Consider the following 22,783-nt stretch of genomic DNA (forward strand, 5'->3'; position numbering starts at 1 on the left):
ACCCAATGGTAAGTAATATTAATGATGACAGTAAATTATAGAATACCCACATATGCCAAACATATGCTAATTGCTTTAATCATCATGACAACCCTTTGATAGGGACAATATTATCTACTAGAGTCCCAGTGCATGAAATTCATGCACGGGAGGGAGGGGTCCCCTCAGCCCAGCCTGCACCCACTCCAATCTGGGACCCCTCGGGGGATGTCCGACTGTGGGTTTAGGCCCGATCCACCGGCAGTCAGACATCCCTCTCACAATCCGGGACCACTGGCTCCTAACTGCTCACCTGCCTGCCTGCCTGATCACCCCTAACTGCCCTCCCTGCAGGCCTGGTCGCCCCCACTGCCCTCCCTGCCAACCTGGTTGCCCCTAACTCCCCTCCCCACCCCGCCAGCCTGGTCACCCCTTACTGCCCTCCTGCCAACCTGATCACCCCCTACTGCCCCCCGCCCCCGGCCAGCCTGGTTGCCCCTCACTGCCCCCCCTGCCGGCCTGATCGCCCCATGCAGCCTGCTGCTCAGTCATTTGGTTGGCCCTCACTAACCCTCCTGCTGGCCTGGTTGCCCCACGCAGCCTGTTCGGTCATCTGTTTGGTTGTTTCAGTTGTGACGGTCGCTTAGGCTTTTATATATATAGATACTTAATGGATGCGGAAACTAAAAAAGAGAAAATTATTAATGTCCTAAGGCACCACACACTGAACCAAGATTTACACACACATTTGTCTGGCCCCAAATCCTGCACACAGAAACTCTGCCTTCCCCAAACACTGGCTCATCACCTTTAATAAAATACAAGGCTCATTAAAAATCTCATGAGAGAAAGATAAATATCACATGATCTCACTCATTTTTGGAATATAATGAACAACATAAATTGATGAACAAAAATAGAACCAAAGTCATAGAAGCATCGAACAGATTGTCCAACCTATGAGGGAAGGCAGGGGGTGAGGGGGTAAGAGATCAACCAAAGAACTTGTATACATGCATATGAGCAAAACCAATGGACACAGATGGAGGGAGGGGGGAAATGTGCTGGGGAATGAGGGCGGCCGGGGAGAGGTCAATGGGGGAAAAAGGAGACTTATGTAATACTTTCAACAATAAAGAATTTAAAATTTTAAAAAATCTCATCAGAGATACGTACTCTTAGAAACAAAAATTAACCCAACTTTTACACACAGCTTTAGAGTATTCAGGAACACAGATTTATTTGCTGCTAGAGGCCCTGTGAACTCCCAATACCAACAAAGATCTGAGATTGATTACACCAGAGAAGGAAACCAAGGCAGGAGTGCTGGAAAGACTGCTGAGGGACTGAGAGAGTCACAGACAAGCATATACACCAAGTACAAATGAGTAGACACATGTGTGCATTTCACTAAAAAACACAAGGAAAGGTCAAAACTCTGATGCCTCTGTCACCAGGACACCCCCCGGCTCAGCTGGGCCTATGGTGACACCTTCACTCAGAGGCAATTAAGAACTGGTATCTGCGTTATCACTGGCAACTGTGATCCAGCCAAGCCTGGGCCAGCCTTGAAAGGACCCTCCCTTTCAAGAGTCAGCAGGTCAAATCACTTAGCACTTAGGGCTTGACAACAAGGGAGCCCTAGTGCTCAGCCTGCTAAGCCACCTTCAGAGAAACCGCTCATGTGGGTCCTGGATTAGCAGAAGTCAATGGCTGCCCCACCTCCTAGGACTGAGGGAGAGAGAAAGACAAGGAACCAGGAAGCCCCAAGGGGCCTTCAAAGGCTACATCCCGGATGTGTCCCTCCCCACGTCTGGAGTAGGGTTCATTCCTTGGGTCCAGAGAAACCATTAGCAACCATTAGCAAAACCAAAGGCCACACCCACTAATGGGTGTCACAAATTTCAACTAAAGGATCACTCACTTTCTCTCAAATGTCCAAGAAAAATAAGATGGGTTTTGTCCTCTTATCATCACGTGTAAAACCCAGGACAGTTGGGTTTTGTCCTCCTTATCATCACGTGTAAAACCCATGGTCCTAGTCTCTGGGAAAAGGTCAACTATTGTTTGTTCTATGCATCTGACATTTCAGCAAATCCCAAAATGGGGCCTTTGGCAACCAGAACTACACTTGAGGTCCACAGTTTGAGAACCGCAGTGGGGTTGGCAAGGGCCAGGCAGCAAACATGCTGAGCCTGCTTGAAGGCAGGAACCCAAACCAATGCCCCCACTTCAAGTGAGCAGAAGCAGACATTAGCCATGCTCTCTGTCAAAATCATCTCCCTCTCCCACACTCTTGCTGTGTAAAGCTGTGATACACCACACAGCAAGATGGTGACAGGATGCACAAAATCACAAAAATCCTAGGGGTAGGAACTGAACAGATGACTGAGAACAACCTCTGAAGTAGGGGAAAGCCTGGGGCCCAGAGAATGGGCTCTAGAATTTTGGGAGCCATTAAATAAAGAACAGGTGAGAGGAAGCCTCACATAGAGATTGAAATTTCTAAAATAGAAATGAAAGGACAGCAGACATCTGAAAACATTTCGCTCTCATTCCAGAGGCACTCTGGGAAAGGAACGGGGGCTGAGCAATTTTATGGAACAGCCATGCTTACAATCCCCAGGCCTGCATTCAGGCCCTCGCCCACTTCAGACACTGTGTACTTTCCAATCCGCCTGCATCCATCACTTTATTCCTAAATCTTAGTATGTTTGGATACTTCCTATCGCACACACCTGATATAAAATGTCACTTAACAGAGAGATACCCTGTCCAAAGGGATCCCATGCCCTCTCCCTGAGGTCCCCATTCTTCAGTCCGTCACTCAATGCTGAGTGCCAACCTTGGACAGGGCACAGCACTGGCACCTTTACTAAAGAGCTCTCAATGAGTTGCCACCTGTTCTCTGCCATTCAACCACCTCCCACATGACTCAGGGATAACAGGCCTTTGAAGATTTAAAATATGGAGGAGTAAGTACCTGGTCGGGCTAACCCCCCTGAAAAATTTCCAGACACCACGAACATCTCTCAGAAAGGCACTGGCAAATGTCACAACCATTAGCAGGTGCTGATCTTGGAAATCAGCCTGTGTCACGCCTCCCTTATCAACACACTTGAAAGGCATCCCTTCATGTCTGATCACTTTCCCTAGAGACGTTGGTCTATAAATGCGGGATGCACCTTTCCGTCTGACAGTCCCAGCAATAGCAGCAGGACAGGCAGCTTCCGAAAAAGGTCTCCCATCAACACGGACTCATCGACCCTGGGCAAGGTAAGAACTCACTAAATCAAGTTCACAAAAGAACGGGTCGAAATTCGGAGGTGGAAACAAGCTAGGGCAGTTCATCAGTGGACGATAAACTAGGGGTTTGCATTTAGAATCTCTTCAGCCCCCTCCCTACTAAGCCACACAGCACTCTGCCTAGCACAGTAGGTGTCACAATTGCCGGTTATGCAACCGCTTTTAGAAAAGGGGGATTTGTTACTGGGACTCTCCAAGGGCCCCACTAAAGACGATGTCTAACAATATTGCCATCAACTCAGTCACAGGCACAGAATTGTATTATTTTTTCCTCACAGGACACTTACATGTCACCTAAGAAGTAAAGGCTAATTTCACACAGGTGAGGGTAAAATCAGAAAAATAATTAAAATGTGATGATTTTTTTTTCATAACGCCTAATTTGTTCAATGTGAAGGATTTTCAATGGCTTCTGATTATGTCCTTCCCAACATTTCTGCAATAGCAATTCTGCTGATGATGCTGGTAAATGGCAGGCAGCTTGAGTTGGGCAATGCCTAACTACCCATGGCAAGAACAAAGGTCTCCAAGCCTGATTTTTTAAACTTGTCTGGAGAAAAAAATCCAAACAGAGAGAAACTCCAAAGTCTACTTGTTTCACGGAGGGAAAACGCCCTAAGACACAAGCCTCCATTTTACCCATGATTCTCAATGACAGCCAGACTCTGAGAATCATGGTAAGGGAGGAATCTGACAGCCAGAAAAGGAAGTGATCCCACTGAGTGAACAGCTGAGCTCAGAGTCAAGTGGGGCTTTCCTGTCTGGGAGTGAACCCAGCTCTCTGCCTTCAGCTGGAAACAGTAGTAATAATACTACCTGGTGCCTGGACTTGCTGGGAGGATTGTATAAGATGTTGCAGATGTTAGCACAGTAGTACTTACAAACACTGACCAGTACTCAATAAGGATATATGTACAGACACATCCCAACCAACAGAGGTAGAGTTGAGACTTACGCATTTATACAATCACATCAGTTATGGCTGCTCAACCCCAGCCAAGAGGAAGAGGACATGTGACCTGTGAGAAGAGGCCACAGAAGGTGGATGGCCTGGTTAATTGGATCATTCACTCACACGGGGAGCCTGATTTGTGCTGAGTACTAATACAACCGTGTGAACTGGTTCATGCCACCATAAAACCAGACCAGTGCTCTCCTGAAACAGAAGAACGGGCCTCAAAAGACAGAGTAACCCTGAGATGGTCTCACTCACAAGGGGATAGTTCTGGCCTCTGCATCCCGAGTTAAAATGCCAGGACAGCCCAGATACCAAAAGGGTGGAGAATGCCAAGCCTGGGAATGGTTGATGGGGTGGTTGAATGATCCTGACCATGATCATTACCAGGGGGCTGGACAAGGGGCACAGGCGAGCATAATTGCCGGCTCTATACAATTTTCACCATTTGAATAAAGAGGACTCAAGTCTTCCCTCTCAGGGTTGTGCAGAGAATTTAAAGCAGCTGAAATCCATTTACACTTCACAAAGGGATGGCACTTGGTAAGCTTACACCAACAAGGACACTGCTATACATTACCTGACCAGAAGCAGGGACTTGACCACTACTGGAGAGATAACATTTGTAGCTGGAGAATTCAAAACTCTCCAATACCCAAATGGTAACTCAGACCACTCCAAGGATGTTTGTGTCAAGAGGACTGGCAGGAGGACGTGGGACGCTACACAGAAAGCCTACAGTAAGGGCGTGGCCTGTACTCAGAGTGTGCCCCCAGCCCACAGACATCTTTATGGCACAGGTGTACAGAAATGAAAAAGAGGCCCTTCCCCCAAATATTGACTGCCGTGTGCTAGAACGTTGCCCCATGAATATGAGTATGCACACAATATCTGCAATGTGAATGGCACCCTCGTAATGAGGTAGGATCTTGTGTGTACATCCAATACAAACATACTGGCAGCCCTATGGTCCATTATTGAAAATGTGGTGTCTGACGAAGCCTTCATTTGCAGATATCAGCCGCCAAGATGCTAAGCCTCTGGGCCTTGGCCCTCACACTGGCTGTCCAGGCAGACGCGCTTGACCTGCTGCCCCCACCTACACTGCTGGGAAAACTTCCTGTCGAAAGACCCTTTCTACTACCTGGACAGTTCCGCAGATCTCCACCAACTCCAAAAGGTTCTTCATCCGTAAAAAATCTATCGGGGACTTCAAATCCTAGCTGTATCCCTGTGGCCAAGTACTTCATGTCTAGCAGCAAACTCAATGACTGTAAGTAAGAACTGTTTCACCTGTACACCTTTAACTTTCACACCCCTCACACATGCTTCTCATTTCCAAGGCTACTTATGGCTTTTGAACAAGTGGTTTTCAAAGAGGTGGTGGTATCAGAATCACCTCAGGAATTTATTAACAAAATAGCTGCCTGGGCCCACTCCCGGACTTTCTGATGTAGCAGTACCACAGGGGTGCTGGTTTTCTAATATGATCAAGATGATGCTGAGGCTGGTGGTCCACACATTGGGTGGAACATGTCAAAGCAAGCTTGGAGAAGGGAGCTCTTGGATCCAGCAACCTCTCCATTTGCTTGCCTTTTATTATAACTCTCATCACCTGAACACTGCCAGGAAATCTCACAGCTTCTCAATGCTGGGCCCTAGAGCTCAGTACAGACACCCATAGGTGCTTAAAGCATCAACCTGCTTGACCAGGAGCCAGGACATAAGAAATATGGGTCCAAACTCCTTGACCAGATTTATGCTCACCAAGCTCCTGTATCACCCCCTCCCTGAGTCTCAGCTTCCTCTAGAAGATGTGAAATTCTGTCCCCCAGTAGTCTCCCAGGATCTGAAGGCAGAGGAGTCAGGAATTGGAAGAGACACCCTTTGAAAACAAGAAGGGAATAGGACTCATCATCAAACAAATGCAAGAAGGAAAGTTCTCATGGCTACTCTTACCAGCCTTCGGAAATGTAGGCTGGCCTTCCAGCATGACAGGACAGGGTGACAAAGAGACACGCGGCAACTGCCTACTGACCACAGTGCCCACCCTCACAGCCCACCCACCACTAGGAACATATGCCTCACTCTTCTGACCATCCTACCTTGTTATAAAATATTTCAAATGTACAGAAAAGTTCAGACAGTGGTACAAAGGACAGCTGTGTACTCATCAAGCAGTATATGGTGGTGATGGTGATGGTTAATTTAATTGTCAAATATACAAAAAACAAGAAGATATACACAGCAAACACCTTTGTCACCAAAATCTGCATTTTAGAATAAAAGCATAGGGTTGAAGGCCCCACAACTCTAACTGGGCTGCACATCCTTCCCTCCTCCTTTCTTCCCTCCAGAAGGGGCCTTGGACCTGATTACTTTTCCCAAGCCATGTTTTATATTTTACAACACATGGCTACTCTTTCTCAATCAAATTAAAAATTTGCACTATATGTTATAAAGTTTCCACAGAGGTGGCCAGCTTGCATTGTCTCGTACTTACGTTTCTAAGGTGATTCATCCATGTTACAATGAGAAATATTAGCCCATTTGTTTTCACTGCAATATTCTACCTAATGAATCCTCCATGATTTACATCAACTTTGTTCCTGCCCAATTGTGTGCTACTCTGAGCAATGCTGACCAAAACACTCTTGTGTGGGTCTGAAGGTTCACATGCACAACAGATTCTCTAGGACACATATCTGGGCTGGTGGTACGTCCACATCACCCCACACAGGCAAAGGCCCTCCAGACTGCAGAGCCCTGGGCAAGGGAAGCAGCAGCAAGGCCCCAAAAGCCATGGCCTCGAAGCTTCACAGGGGCAGGTCCTAACAGACTTCTTCCTCCTGCTACTCTATGGGAACAAGTATCTTGTCCCTCAGTCCAATTCACTTTCGTGCTAGGCAGCCAAGGTTGACTGTCATCCAGGTGAGACAGCTCTTCTGAGTTCCTTTCTCCAGCCATCAAGGGCAGCATGATAGGAAAGGACCCTGTGACTTCACAGCTCTGCCACTTGGCTCTTGACCCTTCTTCCCTTCCACATCGTCTTCTAGGATTCGAGTTCTCCCTGACTTGCTTCTCTCCAGTGTGGAGGCAAACCCATGGTTAGCGCCTCCTCCACCCTGATGATAATGATGCAGGAGGATGCTGCAGAGCAGATGCAAGAGGTCTAGTAGAGGCAGCCTGTCAATGGTAGCAGGACCTCCCATGACCCACAAGGGGAAAGGAGGCCTACAGAAGGGAAGGGACTTGCACAGACTCGCCCAGATGGAGGACAGAAAATTCCAGATCTCTCAGCTTCACCACCACTTCCCTCAGCTGCCTCCTGCCTTACTCAGCATTTCAAATGGCAATCACTCATTTCATCCTGCACCCAATGACCCATGCTGTAGGTTCTATCATGTACCCATAGACAGCTGCAGAGACTGGGGCTCAGAACACTCAGCCTTCAGGGGCAGAGCCTGGCCTATATTAAATTCCAAGCTACTGGGCTCAAACGCTAAACAAGGTCCTTTCATTCCATGCCCAAGTCACTTCAGAGTAACATACTCAAACAAGGCTACCCTCAGGGAGGTGCTATTAAATATTAACTTTTAACAAGGAACTGGTATATTTCTCTGTCACCATGCTATTCTCGGAGTGAGCAGAAGCAGGGATTGGTATGTCTAGGAGACATGATATAAAGTACCTATGGGCCCCACCATTCCTCAGTGCTGGCTCTCCAGTGGGAAGGGTCCTCTGACTGAACCAGTTGTGCAGCTAACAGTAGAAAAATATCTCTTCGCCATTTTCAGATCTGAACACCACCCTGCCACCACAGATTGAGAAGATGCTCATGTGTGCGGATGTGGATCTGGCCGGTGTGCTTGGGACAGTGTTAGACACAGTGTCCAACCTGGACGTGCTGTCTCTGTTAGACCTCTCCTCCTCCCTCAACATCCTTGGCGACGGTGGCCTTAGTGGTGTCCTGGGCAAGGGGAGCAACAGCAAGTCCTCAAAGTCACCACTGTCTTCGCTCTCAAAAGCCACTGATGCAGTCAGCAACCTGATACCCTTGGCCCAAGGGGCCCTGGGCGGCCTACTACCCAACACTGTGGAGAAGGATCCTGCAAAAAAAGCTGACCAGGACTCTTCTCTTCTCTCAAATCTCCCCCTGCCCCTGGGTGGTGTGCTCAACAAAGTCGGCGAGCTCAAAGAATCCACCGAGGGCGTACTGAAGAGTGCGGTGCCAAGTGGCATCAACGATGCACTCTCGGGCGTGCTGGGAAATATTAACGTGAAAGATCTCTTGATAGGGTAAGTGCTTCCTTGTCCCTAAGGTATGGCACAAGAGAAAAGTGATGTTTGGGGATACTGAAGCTCAACCTCCTACAAACCCATGGAGAGGGACAGCCATGTTTTCACAAAGCAATATTCCAGCTCTGTGTCCTGGGGAAAATATAAACAAGATTTCTTGAGCTTAAGGAACTGGGCAGCTAACAGGACTGGGCCATCCAGGGGATGGGTGGGTTGGTAGGTTGTTAGTTGGCTGCTTCAAAGGCATTTCTCCTGCTGCTCAGGCTGATTCCTGAGTCAGGACTGACCCTGGATGCTGTCATTTTGCAGATTAGAGGTTCAAAAAGCAACTGTGGAGAACATGATGTTGACCATGACAGATGATGAGATCCTCGTTCAAGCTGTGACTACTGCCTTCATAGGTGGAAAAGGGTGAGCCTGTCTCCAAATCAGTCACCTGGGTTGCCCTGGGACCAGGTCCTTAATATCCAGTGTCCAAGAGCTGGGCAGAGACAACACAGAGTAAAGCAGGATGTCTGAGGATGGGGCAAATTAGGCAGCAAATTAGCCCCTCTCTTCCAGCCCAGATGACCAAGGTGGGATAATGACCCAATGGAACCCCATCTTCAAAGAGTGTAAACAAAGCCAGAAATCCAAATTCCTTGTGAAACATGCACATTTATACAGATGGCCAATGTAGAGAGAAACCACAGAGGGCACCTCCTACTGACCGCATTGGGTTCATGGGAAATGTAGCTTCCAAACCATCTGCACTCTCCAAAGAGAAGCAGCCCACTCTCACAAACACTGTCCTAGGCAGTTGGGGGAGACAGAGATGTTTGATTGCTCTCCAGAAGCTAACAATGTAAACATGCATGCATGCCATGTTCATTCAACCACCTAACATGCACTACTCTGTACCAGACCTCATGCTTGGCACAGAGGGAGGAACTAAAAGTGGGCCCTGTCCTCGGTGAGAGTCCACATGTGGGAGAGGAACACGTTCACAGGACAGGCCCAGGGCACACAGAAAGGCATGAGAAGGGCAGGAACGCCCCTGGGAGAAGAGGGCTCTTGGACTAACCCACAGCACTGATACTTCTCACTGACTGAGCTCCATCCAGGCACTTAACTGAGGCACTCTCAAGTTCCAAAGCCTCTTGACAACCTCATCAAGAAAGCAGTCCTGTCTCAAGATTGGGAAACCAGTTGAAACCCACAAACTGGTTATAAACCTTGCTCAATGTCACACAGCTGAAATATGGCAGTGACAACACTTGAATCCAGGCATTCTGCCTCCACAGCCCATGTCTGTGACCAACACAATTAGCAGTGGTAGGAAGAGCCATTCATCTTCTTCAGAGCATGTGACATTAATAAGACCAGGTGTGGTAAATGGTGGGTTTTTCTTACACTGTCACTCACACAATAGACAGCTGGTGTGCTGGGCACAAAAGTGAACCTATAATGAGCAACCAGTTACAAGGTAGCCTGCTGCCTCCAGAAAAAAAAAGCTTCCTGAAGTTTGGTCAGGAGAGGGATTTTCAAATGTTTATGGAAAACCCGCCATGAACCAGACTCTGAGTCCTGTGTACAGAGGATCATCAACTTTGGGGCATGTTCATTGGAAATCACCAGAATTTTCCCTCTCTCCAATAATCTGGACAAATTTATGAGGCTGACTCCCAAAATGCCTATCACTTTGGCTGAGCAACATCTTGCAGCCAGGTCTGGTTTCACCTCTATCTTGTTCTCCACAGCCTGTTAGGACCTGTAATCAGCATACTGGGATTTCAAATAAATGGGGATGTGACTCTGAAAATTGGTATTTCCACAAACAACACCCAATGTGTCAGCTTCCAAGTCCAGGACAAGGTCATCAAGGCTACGAAAGTGTACCTTCAGTTGGTGAAGACGTACGTAAGACCATTTTTCTCATTTTCTGGATCAACAGGCCTGTGTGCCAGAATGTTTTCTTATGTTAAATCTACCTGGAACTCCATTATGGAGATGCACTATAATTTATTTAATCAGTCCCTTATCAAATAATGGTGTTTTTTTCCAATTATTAAATTTTATACCCAATACTAATTAGTCAAGTCCCAGAAAAACATACTCATCAAAGTGCAAGGTATCTGATGGATAATTTCTCCTTTTATTCAATACATTTTTTTATTATTTCAGAGAGGTAGGGAGAGGGAGAGAGAGATAGAAACATCAGTGATGAGAGAGAATCATTGACCGGCTGCCTCCTGCACGCCCCACACTGGGGATGAAGCCCACAACCGGGGCATGTACCCTGACCAGGAATCGAACTGTGACCTCCTGGTTCATACGTGGAGACTCAATTATTGAGCCATGCCGGCAAGCTGAAGGATAATTTCATCCATGTGAAATACTGGGTCAAATGTCCAGCTTTGATGATTTTCCCAGGTATCCTCACTTCTTCCTTCATGACTATAACTGAAGGTGAAAGGGCTCAGGTGGTTGCAAATTGTAAGCAGCAGGACATCATTGCAGCTGTATCATCAATAGATGAGTTATCTCTAATGTTGGACAAAATCCAGAAATGCAAAATCACACAGCTCTCCACATGTATCTTCCCAGGGTCACAGATACTTTGCCTCTCCCCATCCCTTTGCCCTTGGATGATGTCATTTCTCAACTGCTGACAGTTGCCATAAAAGAGAAAGTAAGTCACAGGAAAGGGGCGGGCACCACCACAAAGGTCTATGTCATTTGTGGGAAGACAGGAAGAAGCCCTCTCCTCAGGTATGGCCTGATGCTGGGAGAACGTGGGAAGGACACATCGGCCTTCAGGAGTCCAGAGGCTAGGGGATGCAACATTCCCTCTGACCCCAGCAGTGCGATAGGACAATGCCTCAAGCTGGCGGAGGTAGCGGGAGAGGATGGGTTCTGCCAAAAAGAAGGCCAGGAAATAGAAGAGGGAGAAGGGAAGTAGAAGAGGGAAGAAGGAGAAGAGGATCTGGGGTGTGGAGATGGATGAGACTGCTGTATGTCCTCTGCAAAGCTAACTGGTGGTTAATTCACAGATGAAAGAATCAACATGTGACATCGACCTCGGTGATTTCAGCGAATGCAAGAACTGTGAGTACAAACACCTGTCTTCCCTGGGGCTGCCCAGGTCAATGCAGGGAGATGGCCAAGCCCCATAGGAATCCCGTTGGGTGACAGACAGGAGATGGGGCTGTGAGCTGCAACACCGGGTACCTCTAAGCACCCAACCAACTCCTCAGCATGCTCAGGGCACACAATGTGGCAGCTTACCTGCTTCTCCAAATTACTGAGACTCGTTATCAGGCCATAAAGGACAAAAAGCCCCTTAGAGGCTCGGTGGTAGCTCCCCAGGCCCAGATGGTGTGCAAAGTGCACATGTGCGTGGAGCCTGAGCAAGGAGCAGTCCCAGGCCCTCACACCAGGGAGGCTGAGAGGCAGAAATCCCTTCTAATATCCCTTTACATATCTAAGGTATGGGATGACGGGACTTTGTCAGGCAGCTGCCATCAAGACAGCCAAAGCAGGAAATTGGTGATATTTGTCATGTCGCGAGGTAGACAAAGCATGGGGCCTGGGCAGCAAGCCTTTTCCTCCCCCTGGAGGTTTCAGCACAGCAGGGGCAGGGCTGAGTCCTCATGTCACCTTCCTCCCTGCAGCTTCCTCCTAGACTCATGAGAAGAAGCCAGTGCGGCACCAGCTTTTTGTGTGGGACTGAGGGAAAGGATGGTGTCACCCTGGTCCCCCATCTGGAGGGCAGAGCCAGGCAGAGAACCCAGGGCCCCACACCCGTTAGGGGTCTGTCGGGTCCCTCTAGGGTCTCTCTTCTCTCCTGCAGCTACTGGCTTGTTCGAGTACCAAGTTAAAAGTTTCCAGCTATCTGAAGAAGGTCTTTCAACCCTCTACTGTGTAAGTGTTCTTTGCTCTTAAGATAAATTCTGCAGGAAAGCTGGAAATATCCTTGATCTCACAAACATACTCCAATGACATGACAAGCCAGCCTTCACCCCCTCTCGGATACCAGACCTTTACCATGGGGTGAATCTCCGGGCTTCCACCACAACACCTGAGCATCTGCCATGGGGGTCAGTCATGTTGCCCTTCCTTTTAAGTCCAATGTACAATGCCTGACACGCATGCCACCTATGCAACCATTTGTTAGCCAGTAGGATGTGGCAAGCACAGGTCTAGGATTTCAATAGAAAATACACAAGAAAACAAAAAGGGCCAACTCACCCCACCCACCCATCTCAACCGTCTGGGAATGCAAAACTTAGGCCACACAAAGTACTGAAGAAAGGCAAGGTTTTTTGACCCACTTAGCTCCACTTCTGGGAATCCACCCTAAGTGCATATATATTTAAGGACAAATAAATATAAATATTAGCAATGAAAAAAAGGATTAAAAAATACTAGAAAGGAACAAAAAGAAAGGAATTGAGCCAAATATGAGATCATTAGAAATTTTTCAAATTTTTTAATGATTCACAGAAATACCATGAACTGTTAATTGTTTAAGTAAAATGAAAATGATATTAAGTATGCCAACAAAAAAACAAACAAACAACAGAATCTCTTTTCCCTTCTTCATACTTCTCTGAACTTTTTCAAATTTCCTGCCATGTGGAATTTGAATTTTATAAGCAGAGGGGAAAATGCATATGAAATGCAACTATTCAATGGAGGCCAGAATATCTATAAAAAGGTTTTATAAATAAGATGGGCCTTGAGCTTAACAAGGAGGTCCTTCCAGGTTGGGGGGAACATGTAAAAAAAGGTAGGAACTATGAGTTATGTACAAATGTGCGCGCGCGCGCGCGCGCGCACACACACACACACACACACACACACACACCTTACTTGAGGCAACACTTAGATGGGGGAATTTACCTGGAAAAAAGAGGATTTGTGGCTTCTGTTGGAAAATCAGAGGTCTGGGGGCCTGAGCCACACTGTATCAGGGCTAATCAGCTGAGGAAAAGCAATGGTTCCTCCTTTATAAGGAGGTCCTGTCTCCAGTCTCCACAAACCCCACGACTCCCCAAATCCCTCAGCACAGAGGCCGGGAGGTCTACTGCTCTTTGTCCTCATGCTCATCCATTGCAGTGCTCACATGGGGCCACCTCACTTCTCAACATTTCAGCTGGGCCTCCAAAGGCAGAGAAATTGATGTTAGCCTCCCATGATGGCATGCTGACTTTCTGTTTTTCTCTCTCTAGGCCTCCTTTAACAGTAAAGTCCTTCTGCCTGGAAGCCCCCTTTCTCCAAATCCTAAAAATGCCAACATTTCCATAACTATGTCTAACACAATGCTCAGGGAAATTGTCACCCTCAGTGCCAAGCAGAGCTCCATCCAGGTAAGCGTCATCCACACGGCCCCTGGCACCACTCTCCTCTTTGCTTAAGCCCAGTCTATCAACCTCTAAGTCTGAGAAGATAGAAATGGCTTCTGGGACATTCTTCAAGAGACAAATATGAGGAAATGGGAAACACATTTTCCCTTTGGATCGTTTAAGTGGATCCAGGTTTACATCAGGGAAAGCAGAGAGCAAGGGCACCGGAGGACAAATGCTTTTTGAGTACATTCTATGTGCCAGGTACAATGCCAGTTGTCTTTACATAATTAATGACATTTCATCCTCACAACACATCTGGGAAGTAGGGATTCTTATTCTCATTTCGCAGATGACCAACGTGAGTGAAGTAACTTACCAACAGTTACAGCATGAGCAAGGGAGTGGGTTTATCCACCTGTGAGGTATTCATTTGCTCCCAGTGGTAGAAGGAATAGTAGTAGTCAGTAGTTATAACAAAACTAGAGGCCCAGTGCATGGATTCATGCACCAGTGGGGTCCCTCGGCATGGCCTGCGGGGATCTGATCCAAACTTGCAGTCCAACGCAACCGGCCGCTCCTGCCTGTCGCTCCCACTCATCCCGACCCTGCAGCAGTCAGTCTCGATCAGGAGAGGCTTGCACCACCACAGCAGCGCTCACCAGCCGTGAGCCCTGTGTCTGGTGTCCATCAGTCAGCTAAGAGGAGCTTCCGCTGTGGGAGCGCACTGACCACCAGGGGGCAGCTACTGCGTTGAGGGTCTGCCCCCTGGTGGTCAGTGCGCATCATAGCGACCAGTTTACTAGTCGTTCGGTCATTCAGTTGTTAGGTCGCTTAGGCTTTTATATATAGATAGATAGATAGATAGATAGATAGATAGATAGATAGATAGATAATAATCACTGAGTACTGTCTATGTGCCAGGCTCTGTCTCAAGCAATGTACAATGTATCCTTAACAAAGCCTCCCAGAATAATCAAGTACAGAGTTATCTGCCACTAGAACATAGAAATAAACAGGCTTTAGCCCTAGCCGGTTTGCTCAGTGGATAGAGCATTAGCCTGTGGACTGAAGGGTCCCAGGTTCGATTCCTGGTCAGGGCATATGCCTGGGTTGTGGGCTCAATCTCCTGGGGTGGGGGGGGGGGGCATGCAGGAGGCAGCTGATCAATGATTCTCTCTCATCATTGATGTTTCTATCTCTCTTTCCCTCTCCCTTCCTCTCTGGAATCAATAAAAATATTTAAAAAAAAAAAAAGGAAAGAAACAGGCTTTAAATTGAATGAGAAGTAATAGAAAAGTAAAATTTTATCTGTTATATGCACCACTGTGCTTCTGAGAAAGAAAAAGAGATAAACGGCAAAGTCTGGAATTAGACCCTGTCCTGTGGTTAGATCAGCCATGCCAGCACCTGGCTAGGTGACTAACTCATACTACAGGATCAATAAATATTTGAATAAATGATTGAATGAAGCATGGGTGTTTCATAATGCAACATTCTGTGGTCCTTCTTCTTCTCCTCTCCACACTCTAAATGATGACTTCTTTACAACAGATGAATAACCTGAATACATACATCACCAAAGTAATCTATGCCAGCCTGCCAGACAACCAAGTCCAAGCCATCTACTGGGTCGACGTGGATAAGGATGGTGAGAGCTTTGCCCAAGGGCAAACGGTGAGTGCTGAGTAGTAACAAATCAGAAGATTCCATCACAAACAGTGTTTGATGGGGGAAGTTACTAACATAACCCTGAGGGCCAAGTGCCTGGGTGACCCTAAGTCAAGGGGCATCAACCAGGCTGGTGGGCTCAGCCACCAGGGGAGAATAAACAGGTTGTCTCCTAAGATCAGAGAGTCTCCACTCTAGTTCTGACCTGTGGCCTTGTTGGTCATATCACAATGTGACATGTTTGCTGAGTAGCCTGGTCAAGGCATTATGTTTAACTCGTTTGTTTTATATTAATGCAGAAGATACTCATCTCCTATATGTGCAAGATTTTAAATGGCAAATTGGTATCAGACATCAAGATTGTAAGGTACTGTCCATTACTACAAACTCCTCTTGACATTTGTCAGTATAGGAAGCAGTATCGGAACTCTATTCAGATCACATGAAAAGAATAATGGACAAGGCCCTTGGGAAATACTTGGATAATTACAGAGAACTCAGAACAAAGTTTTACCTACATGCTGTATTCACCTTAAATTTGCTCTTTCTGTATTTGAAAATTTATAAGTGACTTTAATAAGGGACTGGGCTAATACTTAAACTCTGTTTTAGTATTAGTTAATATTTTTTATTTGAAAATAATTTTTCCTTGTACTTTGTTTCCTGACAGACTTGAACACAGCATGAAACCCCCTGAGGCTGTAAGTTGATTACATTTTCAAAATATTTATCTAAGATGCGTGAGAAATTATTATAAACCCAGACACTTAGTGACACAGGGACTCTGGAAAGGGAACGGTCACACAGACCAGGTCACAGACGCAATGTGGAGTAGGGCTGCGAGCTCCAACCCAGGCCCTCTCTGGGGAACTCGTAAAGTCAGTCCTAAATCCATTGCCGCAGCGCCACATCAGTCAGTCACCTGAATGAAAGCCCAAAATCCGTGCTTTTTTAGTGGGATGGGTCATTCTGACACACCAGGCAGTCTTGGGGTTGGTCCACTGGAAGGATGAAAAGATTATCTAGATTCTAATCTTTCTTTGGCTCATGGGAGTTTCTTAAAAACATGTCCAGCCTCCCATGGCCTCACCTTTCCCATCAGAGGTTTTTAACCATGTCCTACCGAGCAAGCGCATGGATCACCAGAGGAGAGCTTGGGGGATAGGGAAGTGGGAAGAGTGAGGGTAGCACCCAGTGACGAGGCTCCAGGCACAGGGGTGGAAACTCACAGACGATTCACCAACCAACCCCATACTTAACACATTTGACCTTGCACATGTTCATACATAGCATCGTCCAACAAACATTTAGTGAGTGCCACTATGAGCCCAGCTCTAAAAATGCAACTCCCTAACCCCAGGAGTGACCCTCTAGTTGAAGTGGAAAGACAGAGACAGATTAAGAGAATAAATAAGCCAAATCATTAAGGGACTGGTAACCACACATTGGGTGGAAGCACACAATGGGCACCGAGGTGAACAACCTTGTTACTATATGTGAATCGTCTGTGTCCTATATGTCAGTCCTGAGATAATGGGGGGGGGGGGGGGGGGAGGGTGTGTGTCAAGAGGCAAACTCTGGGAGTCACTGCAAGCCCAGAGTTCTTTTATCTCATTGTTAGTGGGGAGGCATGCGCTATGCCAGGCTCTGTGCAATGAAAGGAACATAGAAGGCCTGGTCTTTGGCCTCATGTAACCAACTACCTGAGAGGGACACAGACATTTATGCAAATAGCTGAACGTGAAGAAGACAGTGGGTTCACTGAAAAAATGATGCCTGAACTCAGCTTTGAAGGAGGAGCAGGAGTTTAACACAGACCAAAAGTGTGTACCAGGTAGAGGAAACAGAATGTAGAAAGGGTAGGCAGCAGGGACTCATAGGCATGAGGAGGAAGGGAACACAAAGGAAGGAAGGTACATGGAGCATCAGCAGGGAGGACCAGATCAGGGAGGCACTTGGATAGGACACAAAAGAGGAAGCATTCAGCAGCAACCAACCCTCCCCAGTCCTGACCTCAGTGTTTGTCCTGAGGGCACACAGTTGCACAGCTATGCCTACCGCAGTGCCTGGAGCATAACGAGAACCCAATAAACACTTATTGGGAATTACCTAAGGCCGTGGTCGGTGGCTCTTTGGCCCCTTGAGTGTGGCTCTTCCACAAAATACTATGGCCTGGGCGAGTCTGTTTTGAAGAAGTGGCGTTATAAGAAGTTTAAGTTTAAAAAATTTGGCTCTCAAAAGAAATTTCAATCGTTGTATTGTTGATATTTGGCTCTGTTGACTAATGAGTTTGCTGACGACTGACCTAAGGCATTAAAACCTACTGAAGGGTCTCTGAAAATCCCCAAAGAATTAGAGGCCTGAGAGATAGACTGAAACCCATCTCCCTACATAACCTCATCCAGTAACAGACTTCTTTTTTTTTTAATATATTTTATTGATTTTTTACAGAGAGGAAGGGAGAGAGATAGAGAGTTAGAAACATCGATCAGCCGCCTCCTGCACACCCCCCACTGGGGATGTGCCCGCAACCAAGGTACATGCCCTTGACCGGAATCGAACCCGGGAGCTCTCAGTCCACAGGCTGACTGCTCTATCCACTGAGCCAAACCGGTTTCAGCCAGATTTCTTCCACTAGAAAAAAACAACCACATACACTGAGGCACCCAAGACTGCTTTCCCTGATGTGAGGACTAGCTGGGGGACTGGTAGATTGACTGATAAAAATGTTCCTCCCTTCTCTTCCAGATGGACGAGCTAAAAGATGTGATGTCTGCAGTTATGAAGAAATTTATATCTACCATTACTGGTATGTGGCATTAATAACATGAACACCTAGAAGAGTCAATGTCACAAGCAATGTACAGGGTGTGAAACCACATCATAGAATGTGTTGTGGCAGTGAGCACAGTATCATCTTATCACCGTCTGGATCAAAGAGGACTTCTTTATTTTTATTTATGTTTTATTTCTTTTATCCTCATCCAAGGATATTTATTCTATTTTTTTTAATATATTTTTTATTGATTTCAGAGAAGAAGGGAGGAGGAGAGAGAGATAAAAACATCAGTGAAGAGAGAGAATCATTGATCGGCTGCCTCCTGCACACCCCACACTGGGGATCAAGCCTGCAACCCGGGCATGTGCCCTGACCTGGGAGTCGAACCGTGACCTCCTGGTTCATAGGTCGATGCTCAACCACTGAGCCATGCCAACTGGGCTGGACTTCTTTGTTTTTAGATAAGGACTTCAGCATCTTCAGATGGCAAAACACAAAAACCAAATCAAAATATCTCTTCTACAAGTCCAAATGAAACCTAGCCCACTGGGTATCTTCTGAAAAACAGCATCATGCCCTTTAGAGGAAAGATGGACCCAGGTCACTAGTCACACAGATACTAGGGCTTGGGAAATTCAAGAGTCTGAAGTCATAACCCTATGACCATGCCACCTATACATATTTATGATGAACGCTAAGGGGGTTCAACATAGTACAAATGGCACCAAAACAGCAGGGCCTAATTCTTCTGGTTTCTTAAGATAGTGAGGGCAGACACACTAGCATATCTCTTGGTATCAATTCTTTGCGCATAGAATGCTCACCAGGTTTCCAGTTACTTCTAGGGTGTCTTCTGGTCCTTGTGAACTCACCAACACACACACAAAAGACTGAGAGACACAATGTCTTACTCGAATCGCGCTGTTGAATGGGCAGGGGTTGATTTCTCCCAGAGCCATACACTGCCCAGAGATCCCTCCAGTTGACTGTGACACAAAAGAGGAAGCACTTGTCCTTGTTTTTCTCAACTCATATCATAAAATGCTCCTTCTTCATTTCAGACATTTCCAGTCGATGGAATATTCCACCAGAAATAGCCTCAAATCTGCTAAACAATGCCAAGGCTGAACTACTTAAATCGGTAAGAGAACGAAATACAAATGTTTCCCTTTTGCACTAAAGCCCACTCTACGCTTCAGTCTTCAGAGGACTAAATGGGGCCAGTGGGCCCTGGCATCACAGGCAGCTCCACGCTGCCTTAACAGCTCCATCCCATTGCCCATCTCTTTCCCAGGCAGATCCACCACCTACTGTCCCTTTCCTCACCATACAAGCCCTAACATTGAGACACTCTTGTTCCTATAATCAAAGAATCTGTCCACTGTCCTCATGCAGACTCATACTTCATTGAATATGCCCCAATCACCTCTTCGGAAACATGCCCACTACATATGCCTGACTCATCTACACAGTCACCTTGTGTCTGCTGGAGCCTCTCATTCTCTGCCACCCTGACACAAATATGCCCCTTCTTCCCACCTATCTTTCCCACGCCAAAGGAAATTTGAAGGAAAACTTGCTTCCTTAAAAAAACTGTTAAAAGAATGGGATTTTTATTTAAATTTAACATCAGAAAAATGATGAGGATGGAACAAGGGAAGATATATGAGAGAGTAAAGAAATTTAAAATCTCTATCACCTTTAGATGTTCCATTCTTAATAAACATGCTTCATGAGTGTAATCTCTGACCAAAATAAATAACAACTTCTTTCATGTTGGCTCAAACCTCAGAAGTTGTACATTCCCACATTTATTTCACCCCCAAAGTCCCATATCTGTGGCCAAATCAATTACTAGCATGGAGAGGGTGGTGAAATCAGCATTTGCCTCAGTGATGGCGTCCTACATATCACTTAGCCTCCCTAAGTCAGCCTTGAGTCAAGGGATTGGATCAGAGGAATGCCAGCTTATATATTAAGAGTTATAATTAGTTATTTTATCTCCCTACAGAGAGACCTTCAGGCAGCAAACTAAACCCAGCACGTGGGATACCAAAGCATTTCCAAGAATGAAAGCACTTTGAAACTTCTCTTATGGAGTCAAGGACATCCTTGTGATTAAGGAGCCAAGTTGAATAGTGTTCTGAACATGTCAACTATTCTTTGGAACCACTGTCACCTTGAATTAACACGTGCAAGAAAATCAAGAGCAGGGTTTGGGGTATTTTGTAATCATCTCTTTAATAATTATCCTGTTTTCATGCAGAAAATGACTCACTTGTCTTCAATTCCACAAATAGGAGTTTTGTAGTATGTTCATGATAAGTAAAAGCACTATACATACTAAGGACATAAAATCAATAATGTGAACGATGAGGCAGCAATGGCCAGGATTAATTTATCTAGGGCACTAGGAGACAATTGTGACCATGATGAAGACTTTTCTTCCCATACCTCTGCCCTCCCCTCTCCAACTCCAAGTGCTTTCTTTTGCCCATTGGCCCAACATGAAAATCACACAGGGGCTAGGATCCAATGTCCCCATCATCACATGTTACACAGGGAAAGGCACAGATCAGATGCTAAATGCTGGAGAGAAGAGAGCAGGTAACCCTCTGGTGATACCATAAAAACTGTGCTCAGTGTCTTGAGATTAAACTCAGTGAACAAAGCCAGACACAAAAGACCACATATTGTACAGTTTATTTTATAGAGGCCTGATGCATGAAAATTCGTGCACTCAGGGGGATCCCTCAGCCCAGCGTGAGCCTTCTCACAGTCCAGGACTCCTTGGGGGATGTCCACCTGCTGGCTTAGGCCCGCTCTCCCAATCTCCAATCCGGGGGATTGGGCCTAAACTGGCAGTCAGACATCCCTCTGGCAGCCCAGGAGGGGAGTGGGCCTAAGCCGTTAGTCAGACAACCTTAGCACTGCTGCAGAGGCAGGAGAGGCTTTTGCCACCACCGCACTGGCTAGCCATGAGCCAGCTTCTGGCTGAGCGGCGCCCCCACTTCCCGCCCTCCCCCCCCGCCCCCCCCCCCTGTGGAAGCGCACTGACCACCAGGGAGCAGCTCCTGCGTTGAGCATCTACCCCCTGGTGGTCAGTGCACATCATAGCAACCAGTTGTTCCTGGTCATTCCGCTGTTAGGGTCAATTTGTATTACCCTTTTATTATATAGGACATTCAGACCAACTAAATGCGTAGAAACAGAATACAAAGTTGTGAATGCCAGAAGAACAGAGATTAGGTAAGGCAGAATAAGGGTTTTATTTAGGAGTAATGGAAATGTTTTGGAACTAGATAGAGGTGGTGGTTGCACAACATTCTCAATATACTAAATGCCACTAAATTGTTCCCTTGACAATGGTTACTTTTATGTTGCGTGAATTTCACTTCCATTTTAAAACAAAACACCTTCCCACCCAAATTAGCAAAAAGTATACCTAGCACCCATATTGGTTTGTGATATCATTCTTCATAAAAGTAATCAGGGCTCCTTGGGGATAGTGCTAATTCTAGGACTGGAGAGGAAATATGAAAGATGGCCCTAGAGCTTCTTCTACTCATGGAAAGTAGCTGGTTCTGCTTTGCTAAGGGTTTTCTCCCTGAAAGTTCCTGTTTCCTCTGGCCCCTCAGAGAATATTCTGAATTCAGGGTTCAGTGTCTCAGAGAAGGGAGGGTTCCTCAAAAAATGGACTGAGCTTCCCAAGTCCAGGCCCTGAGAGAATGGGGTATAGAAAGACACACAGAAAATCTACATGTACAGGAGAGGTTCCCTAGTTGAGAGAGGGAGGAAGCAGGGAAGAGACGTTTTGGAGTTCCTAAGAAAATAAAGGACTGCAAAGCCCAGAGATATTTGAGGCCTTGAGTACAGAGGGAAAGGGCAAAGGAAAGCAGCCAGACCACCAAGGGAAACGCTGGGTCCAGGTGGGTGACTGTGAGACGCTGCACCTCACAGCTGCACCTCAGAGCTTCCCTGGCCCTGCAAAGTGTGGCAGGCAGCAGTAGAATTCTCGTGTGCCCAACAGCAGTGCCATCAAGGGAGAGAGCCTGAAGCTCCCCCCACCACCACCAACATCCCAGTCCCATGTAGCCTGGGCAGGCAGGGCAGTGAGCAGAGAAGGTCAGGGATTCAGAGGGCTTTGCATCCTGATGAAAACAGCTCCATAATTGCCAAGCGTGAAGAAATGGCAATGCACAAAAATGACCCTCTACCTCAGGGCACTGGCCAAAGTCGACAGCAAAAGGCCTGGCCCCAGAAAAAGACCACTGAGGAGAAACTTAGGGTTGTGATAAATTCCCCACCACAGGAAGAATGGGGGCTTAGATGGACTCTGTCTTGGGAATGAACTAGTGTCCAGCTCCCTCAGTAACCCCAGATGGCCTCTGGAAATAGGAGTTGTGAGAGAGGCCCTATTGGAGGCCGGTTCTCTACCATGCAGCACAAACCATGGAGGGGCCCCAG

The 22,783-nt window shown here is 46.7% G+C and overlaps 1 protein-coding gene across 1 annotated transcript; it reads left to right on the top strand.

Annotated features, from left to right (window-relative positions):
- Window positions 1-5,269: 5,269 nt before the first annotated feature.
- LOC129150980 (vomeromodulin-like) lies at window positions 5,270-20,530 on the top strand. The gene is made up of 14 exons (XM_054724406.1): window positions 5,270-5,513; window positions 8,038-8,539; window positions 8,849-8,950; window positions 10,279-10,434; window positions 11,126-11,210; window positions 11,572-11,626; window positions 12,372-12,442; window positions 13,753-13,890; window positions 15,421-15,543; window positions 15,837-15,904; window positions 16,208-16,238; window positions 18,286-18,346; window positions 19,378-19,457; window positions 20,328-20,530. The coding sequence occupies exons 1-14, from the start codon at window positions 5,270-5,272 to the stop codon at window positions 20,349-20,351; spliced, it is 1,740 nt and encodes a 579-aa protein (XP_054580381.1). The 3' UTR covers window positions 20,352-20,530.
- Window positions 20,531-22,783: the final 2,253 nt, after the last annotated feature.

The sequence above is a fragment of the Eptesicus fuscus genome, chromosome 12 (assembly GCF_027574615.1).
Source record: "Eptesicus fuscus isolate TK198812 chromosome 12, DD_ASM_mEF_20220401, whole genome shotgun sequence".
NCBI lineage: Eukaryota > Metazoa > Chordata > Mammalia > Chiroptera > Vespertilionidae > Eptesicus > Eptesicus fuscus.

Excerpts from the sequence above, each read along its gene's own strand:
- LOC129150980 (XM_054724406.1), top strand. The coding sequence starts at position 5,270 with ATGCTAAGCCTCTGGGCCTTGGCCCTCACACTGGCTGTCCAGGCAGAC. Across the intron at positions 10,435-11,125 it reads TACCTTCAGTTGGTGAAGAC|GGTCACAGATACTTTGCCTC; the intron begins GTACGTAAGACC and ends GTATCTTCCCAG. Across the intron at positions 19,458-20,327 it reads AGGCTGAACTACTTAAATCG|AGAGACCTTCAGGCAGCAAA; the intron begins GTAAGAGAACGA and ends ATCTCCCTACAG.